This window comes from Belonocnema kinseyi, chromosome 8 (assembly GCF_010883055.1).
Source record: "Belonocnema kinseyi isolate 2016_QV_RU_SX_M_011 chromosome 8, B_treatae_v1, whole genome shotgun sequence".
In the NCBI taxonomy this organism is placed as follows: domain Eukaryota; kingdom Metazoa; phylum Arthropoda; class Insecta; order Hymenoptera; family Cynipidae; genus Belonocnema; species Belonocnema kinseyi.
This window is the reverse complement of record NC_046664.1, coordinates 96,462,201-96,470,452: the sequence shown is the minus strand read 5'-3', so window position 1 is coordinate 96,470,452 and position 8,252 is coordinate 96,462,201. Positions and strand designations below refer to the sequence as shown.

The 8,252-nt window shown below is 32.2% G+C and overlaps 1 protein-coding gene across 1 annotated transcript in view; it reads left to right on the top strand.

Annotated features, from left to right (window-relative positions):
* The window catches only part of LOC117178768 (A-kinase anchor protein 10, mitochondrial), a 21,972-nt gene extending 15,434 nt beyond the window's left edge, over positions 1-6,538 (top strand). The window contains exons 8-9 of the mRNA XM_033370227.1: positions 4,996-5,128; positions 5,230-6,538. Coding sequence (XP_033226118.1) covers positions 4,996-5,128; positions 5,230-5,319 — 223 coding nt within the window. The 3' untranslated portion in view covers positions 5,320-6,538. The remainder of the gene's footprint in view (positions 1-4,995; positions 5,129-5,229) is intronic.
* The last annotated feature ends 1,714 nt before the right edge of the window (positions 6,539-8,252 follow it).

Here is an 8,252-nt window from a genome sequence, read left to right as displayed (position 1 = left end):
GTAGTAGCCTCGACCACTTTAATAGCAGCGGCATATATTACAAACTAAAATAGTTGGGCCTACTACTTTGTTAGTTGTCCCAACCAACTAGTTTTTTCAGTGATGTAGTGAAGAGTTCAACTTAATTGAACCGTTCGATATATGTAGGTGTTCTGGATGCCAAGATACAAATCATTTAAATTTTGGATAGAGGATGAGAAACAGAAAAGAAGCTTTGCTTGTCTCTTGCTATCATGCTGGTCAAAATTCACCTGCGAATTCGACGAAAAGTGACGACATAGATATTTTTGACTTTACGCCTCTGAAGGAAATGCTTGACACGTGATTGTACAGCTTAGAAGACAAAAAGACAGTCGAGGGTAGGCAATGGATAAAGGCTTTAAAGGAAGTGAAACTTCGGATTAATAATATTCAAAAAGACTATCATGTCATTGATGGGAGGATTAAGAGTATGGAAGATCGATTTTCTTTATTTGAGGAGCGAGTTAACCAAATAAAAATTACGGCGAGCGATACAATATACCCGGTTCAGGATGGTGCAAGTAATTGCAATTCCTGTATACATTAATTTGACGATAGAAATAACAGGAAAAACAGGCTCATAAATTTCGGTATGGCGGAAGTTGATGTGGAGAAAAAGGGCACTGCAAATAAGAAGAGTGGGTCTGAAAACTTGTTGAAAATTATGAAACGTTTTGACTTTGAGTTTGTGCTGGAAGGTAAACAATTCTACTGAATTGGCAAAATATTACAGAAAAGGACGAATCCGAGGCCCAAAAAGTTATAAAATTCAAAGGTAAACAAAAAGGAACTTTAGAATCTACATCAGGATTTGACCAAGTGCGAGGGAAAAGCAAAATATTTTTTATCAGAATGTTAGGGGGTTCAATACAAATACGGAGAAGGTTGTCAATAGATATACCATTGATTAGTTTGAAAAATTATTAACCTAGCATAAATGTTGTTTCTACAAAAATATCTAAAAACGTCTACTCTTTAATAACGTAGGCCGATAAAATTGGACCAAATGTCAGAACCAGAAACCAGAGTATACTTGTCCGAAGGTTTTGAGTGCGCTGGACAGGAATCTGGCCTCAGAATTCCTTTATCACGCCAGGGTTGTTAGATATCCTAACCTATAAGTGCGAAAATCGCGATTTTAGCTTATATTTGAGGTTATGTAGCATCGTGATATTTTTTATCGAAAAATTACAACCAGTAAAGTATAAGCCTTGCTTCTCAAGTTTTGTACATGTTCATGTAATTTCAAAAATTAAATATTTCAGAGAAAAAAAAGATATTTGAGCGAACCAAAGTGCATTTGAAAGGGCAAGGCTTATACTTTAAGGTGCTGACTGTAGTTTTTCGAAAAAAAATATCGCGATGTTACATAACCTCAAATATAGGCTAAAATCGCGATTTTCGCACATTAGGTTAGGATATCTCTAACCCTGACGTGATAGAGCAATTCTGAGGCCAGATTCGTGTTCAGCGCACTCAAAACCTTCGGACAAGTATACTCTGGTTTCCGGTTCTGAAAATTGTCGACCTGTGTAATAATTGTTCTATATATACCTCCATCGTTAAAGTTTAACGAATTTTTATTATTTACCGAGGAAATGGCTTTTTTAGGATGGAAAATCATGGGATAATTATTATTGCTCTAAATTTCAATCTAAGAAATTACAATGATTCTTCTGAAGGTTTTCTCTCAGTTATCAGGGTGTATAACCAAGCGAGTTTTCTAAATATATGCATTTAACCCAATGCAACAAAATCTTGCAGAATAACAATAGATGTTTAGACATAGTTTTTGTGAATACTATGTGTAACGTAAAAACCAGTTCAGAAATTATGGTGAAGGAGTGTGAGTACCATCCCACTTTAATAATTGATTGTGACTGCGTAGCAAAAGATGCACTTTGTAAGTTTAAGATTGATTGTTAAAACAGATTTTATTTTAAAAAGGAGACTATTCGTCGTGCCTATACTTAAACTTAGCTTAAATTAATTGGAATAAGTTGTATAAGATTAATGATTCAGATGATATAAAGGCTCTCAATGAAATTTGCAAAATCGTTAAACGGATTCTAAAAATGAACATAAGAATTATTTAGCAGATGCAGAAAACTCTCCACAGGGTAATCCTGAGAAGATTTGGAACATAGCCTTAAAGTTAAAAAATGAAACTAGGATTCCTCGAATCATAATGTATGAGTGCTCTAAATTGTGCTAAGAGGGCGAGGTTGTCGAGGATTTGCAGAATACATGAATTAAGAGCGTATAGATATGGTAGATAAGATTTGGTGTCATGACTTGGTAGGGAAGGATATTTTCGGGAACAATATACAAATTCTTCATACCCAAGTAGAAAATGCAATCTACGAATAAATTTTAACTCACAATTAAGATTTAAGGATCATATTGAAACAATGAGTAGACAAGCCAGAAAAAAGCTTGGATGTTTGTTCAGGATGTGCAAGAGTTTAAGTAAAGGGAATCGTTAATATTTGTATCACGTGCTGAGACTTTTGAAAAGATACAAAAGAGATTTTTGAGGTATTTGGTGTTTAAGGAGGAGGGTATTTATCCTGAAAACGGTAGCTAATACCTAAAACTTTGTACACGTTTTGATATAATGCTGTTGGAAGATAGAAGATCACTTCATTGCCTAAAAATGCCATTCAAATTATTAAAAGGTAAAATCAAATGTCCATTTCTACGCAACAGACTGCAATGCTTACAACTCTCCAACACAGGATATGTGTAGGTTGAAAATAAATACTGTAATTCGACTATGAATTTTAAGAGTGATATGTAGACACATAATATACGCTTCAGAAGAAAGTGAAGTTGGGTTTCCTACATGCAATATTGCATATATGGCTATATGTTACGTTTCGCTGAAAGTAATTATCATTTTAAATTAATAATTTGAATAACTAAAAATAAATGTTTCAAAGAGTTAACGTCATTCATCCCATTTGCTTGTTTTTTGCATTCACTGCTAGAGTCTCCACAACGCAACGCTGAAATTGGAACACTTCGAAAAAAAATTACTCATCATAAGTGTAATCAGTTATGGCAAATTATCTGAACTCGCTTGAACATATCCGGGTATACTTATACTCCATAAACATAAATGCTTTTAGCAAAAAACCGGTGATGATTAATTATTTGGGTTGATTTTATCAAACTGATAATGTATTTTCTTGGGTTTTGACGGTGCCACGGCCATGCCACGTGTTTCAAACTATGCTGGCGCCACTTTTTCGTTTAGAAAATGGACATTTCCGGTTGACGCTTTGTCACTCTGATAAATTATTTTCAAGTGATGACACACACTTAAACTTTTATTAATTTTCTTCAAAAATCCCAACAAGCACGTGTTAATTATTCAAACTCCCAAAATGAGTGAGGATAATTTCTTAAACGCAAAAAGAAGAATCACAGAAGAGTAGCTTTCCTTTAATGAAATAATTGTCACTCGCCAGTGAAGCTCTTGGAAGAAGAAGTGGTGCCGATGCCGGGATCAATATGTAAAGTGCATTGGTCCCACGCTATCCCCACTTATTGACTGATGGCGCGCGCAATCGATCTCATGTTCGAATAATTTCGTGAATCATCCCTTAGCTCTACTTGGAATGGAAGCTTCTAATGTGTCCCCTAAGGGTTTACATTTTTCTTGCACCTTCTTCCCTATTCCTTTACACCGCCCTCCCCCACACACACTTACCTGTTGGTGGGAGGGTGACCTACCGTTTAAGGTGGGTTCCGAACCACGAAGAGCAAAAGCTTTAAGTACTTAGAGGAAACCTTTTTCTCTAGAGGTACCGGTTCTACGACTCTCCGGGGCGAAGAACTCCCTTGCTAGACTAGTGTTTATCACAAGGGCAGCCGAGGCTCTTCCCGAGTGCCCGTAGTTTTAGGATTTAATTTTAATTATGAAAATAGAACAGACCGACTCAGTGACAATATATAAGGGGCAAGAATTAAAAATACAAGAAAAGAAATAGAAAATTACATAAAAGAAGAAGAGGAAGCGATATTAAATAGGAAAAAGAGGAGTTTATACATAGAGGGATATATAACGTAAGAAATTCAAAAGATCAGTTGCCTCACAATGAGGGAAAGGAACTACTGGAAATGCTGGAGGAAATTGGTTGGGATATACTTAATGGTAACAAAATACGAAATGAAGATCTGAAACATACTTATGTGAGAAGTAGTTCAGCTACATTAATTATGTAACTAGAAATTTTAATGGGTGAGGAAAAGAAAAAAAAAATTAAGTGTAGATACGAGAGTAAAATCAGTTCATTAACCATTAGGGATATAGTTAAAGAGTAAAATTAAAAGGAAGAGAAAAAATCAATTGTGAAAAGAGGATAGCTTCAAATGTATATAGGAGGAACTTAATAGTATAGTAAATCTTAACGTATGCCAATTTTCTTTACAATCAGTAGGCTCAATCGGACCACGCCGCGAGATAAGAAGGCGAACTGACTGGGACTACCTAATAAAAAAGATCGCGTTCCCTATGGCTTATACTCGTAGAAAACTTTCAGGCATTATCACCCACGATTTGTGTGTGTTTGGGAAAAAGACACATTTAATAATTTGTTTATACAATTTTTTTTAAATAGTTAAGTTACATAATAATAGTATTATTTCTGTTCTATGAGTGCAGTTGCAATTATTCTGGTCAATAGTAAGTTTATTTAAGCATTTCCAAGGAAATTCTGTAACAATGATCAATAAAGTACTATAGAAAATTTTAACATTTAATGTACTGATAAAGTCTGTTTTACATTTAATTTTGAGTACTTTACACATTTTTTCAAATCGTAATTTATGTATGGCCCCATGGTGCGTAACATTTTTGTATCAAAATAGACCACGCGTTTATGCGTCTAAGAGAAACATGATTAATAACTTATTGCTCTAACAATAGAACTTTTTAACAAAAATTGTAAAAAATTAACTGTTTTTCAGTCTGAGTGTTGGATATGTCGACAACATGGGACGATTTATTACTGAAATCGAACCAGACCCACATCGAAAATACGAAAAGGAATCTCGATTATCCCGAGCGGTTAGAAGATTAGTAAATATGGAGCAGGATAAGGTAAGAATGTTCATACGGAACACAAAAAATGTTAAAATTTTTATATATTGTTATAAAATTGAGTCACTTAAATCGAACATTTTTATATTAAATGCCATCAGGCCAAGGAAGAGTTAGCATGGAAAATTGCCGAAATGATCATTCGAGAAATCACATCTTTGACCCTAGGAACATCGGATCTTCCATATTGATAAAATTTATGTTCGAATAATTAGTTACTGTCTCAATATTAATTTTAGCCGTCAGACGGCATATAAAAAGTTTCCGCGCAGTAATTAGTTTTAAATTAATTTAATTTACTCGTCTAACTAACTTTGAGCCAAGAAAGATCTTTTAAGTAGATGCCAAGATATCAAACCTCAATTATTCGCTGCGAATGTTTTCGATATTTTTTAACCGACTTTTTCTTAAATTGTCTTTTATCTTTTTACTCGTTTCTTTGTGTTCATCGAACGTGCTTTCCTTGGGCGTTTATGTAATGAGATTGTTATGTATTTCGACAAACTTACTGTGATTCTCAAATTTTATATATACTTTCTTCGGACTGAAATACTCGTAGTTTATCAGGAGAAAATTTTTGTAAATGAATCTCAAATATCTTCATGGAATTTAAGTATTGAACTTGCATAAGTATTGAACTTGCAGATTGTCTTCTATCAATTAAAAATTTCTAGAGAGCTTAAATCATGACAAATTTTGACGTCTTCGACATACAATTATGGAAGTAAAAGTAATCGCATGACTTGAATTATATTTTATTTCATTTCTATTGTTTTTTTTTTACTAAAAGATATTTCGATAAGTATGATCAGTGATCACAAAAACAGGGATTAAAATATTTGCTTTGGTATACATATAAAGTAACTGGCTGAGATCTGAGAAAATGTGGCCTATAATGTAACATAATCGTACTCTAGCTGTATTATATAGATTAAGTGACTTCGTATCAAAAATGTAAATTTTAATTTCATGCATAAGAGAAATCGTACATAAAAGAGAAAATGTATAGAGATGTTGATATCTTTTGTAGCACCTAAAGTGTAAAACAAGATCGCTGTTAAAACAAATTATTCGATATAAAGATATATGGATGGCATGTGAAAAAATATATTTTTAAAAATGAATTTTCCATCGGTGCTATTGTAAGTTGGGTGAAAATATTAAATTAAAGTGGTATTGACTTATGGTGTAAAGGAAACTTTTCTATATCAGAAATATCAAATTACTTTACTATCAATACCAATATAGAGATACGACTTAGAATAAGTAATTAATTCGAGAAACAACAGTCATATATGTATTAAGAGTTTCCTAGTTGTACAAACTAATTATAATTTACGGTAAACGTTTTTGTATATATTGTGTATATTTTGTTCTTTATCAAAAAATAAAGAATATATATCTCTCAAATATAATTAATTATTTTAAAAAAGATAACCTTCTGGGAAAAAATTATTCTAAATATAATACAACAGAACGATGAGCATAAAATGTGTATTCGAAAACTTTTTATAATTATTTTATACGAAATTATAAATTAATGTATGGTACGTATGAAGCTGGATTGAGAGAATGCATATCATCATAGAGAAATTTGATCTGCTTTTCATCACAATCTTTCCCCTTACAAGGTAAAATTATTTTTAAGTCATATTGAATATTAAGAATGTTAAGAAAATGCTATTACGATATTATAAAATCATTCTTTACTCTATTATTGTTCTATAGATGTGTAGGTTTTTGATATAAGTTAAAGTAAGAATTGTTGGATTCAGACAGGGGCGTTAGAGCCGTCTAGGCTGTGTAGGATTGAGCCTACCCATAATATATACATATTCCTAATAATAAAATTAACCTAATACCTATCATAAATTACTATTTTTAAACATATTTTCAGTGAGCCCACACATGAAAAAAAGGTCGGACGCCGCTGGATTCAGATTATTATTATTTTTTTTTAAAACTTATTAATTATTATTAAATTATATTCCTATGTATGTAATAGAAAATTTCCAAGATTCAATATTATAAACTCAGAACCCATAATTGTTTTGGTATTTTTTCTTTGGATACTCAAAATCGATGTTGTGGTAAATAAGATTAATATTATTTATGGCAAAATATAATTTATGCCACTAAGTAATAGTGATATTCACTTACAGTAAACATATTTGAGTTTTATACAATTAATTGTCGTCTGATAAATATTCTGATAGACAATTTAAGAAAAAGATAGCACTTAAATATTGAATATGAACTGACTTGGAGCTAGAAATTGAACTTAAAACCTAGAGTAGCAGCCTTAGTTAAAAAACATAAACATAATCGCTCAATTAAAAAAAACTTAGGTCTATCAATTTTCTAAATATCGGAGTTGTAGGGAGGTGAAGCAATTTTTATGAAACTTTGTGAATTCGTATGATTGTGTAAGCAAAGTTTATGATTGAAATGGTTTTATAACATTTTTAAAATTTGGGGAATTACAGGATTTTTAATATTGAGACCCCACTTATTTTCTATCATTTTGTAAATATATAAGTATATTTTCAAAACAAAAATTTTGCGTTATCTCGAAAATGGTCAGATAAGCGAAAACTGACCAAATATTTAATGTTTTGTGCAAGGGGTGGTCCTCAGACACTACAAATTAATCCAATAAAAAGATTTTCAAAAGGAAAAAATCTAAATTTTAAATTATCTCGAAAACCGAGAGACATACGAAAACACTTAAAAAATGAGTAAAAAATAAGAGTTAGTATCAATATTGAAGAAAGTTGATACATTTTCAGATTTCCGGAAAACTGAAAAATTTATGTGAACGTCAAATTTTAGAGATTTTGTAGAAGGATTTTGATGCATTCGGATTGGAAATAATTGAATGAGAAGTTTGTATTGGTTGGGATTGACGTTAATGTTTGTGCGAGAATTGAGAAGCATTGAAATGATTGTTTAGATAAATTTTGGATTCATCGGATTGCCCACATAGCCCACTTCCGGAAAGATCCAGATCTGCCAGAGGTTTAGACCTATGCTGTTCCCAAAAAAACCTGGGGCAAACTTGTTTTTTTTCGGGAAACGTGCAATGTGGGTTAAGTCCACGGTTTGAAAAGGATTAAAATGTGTG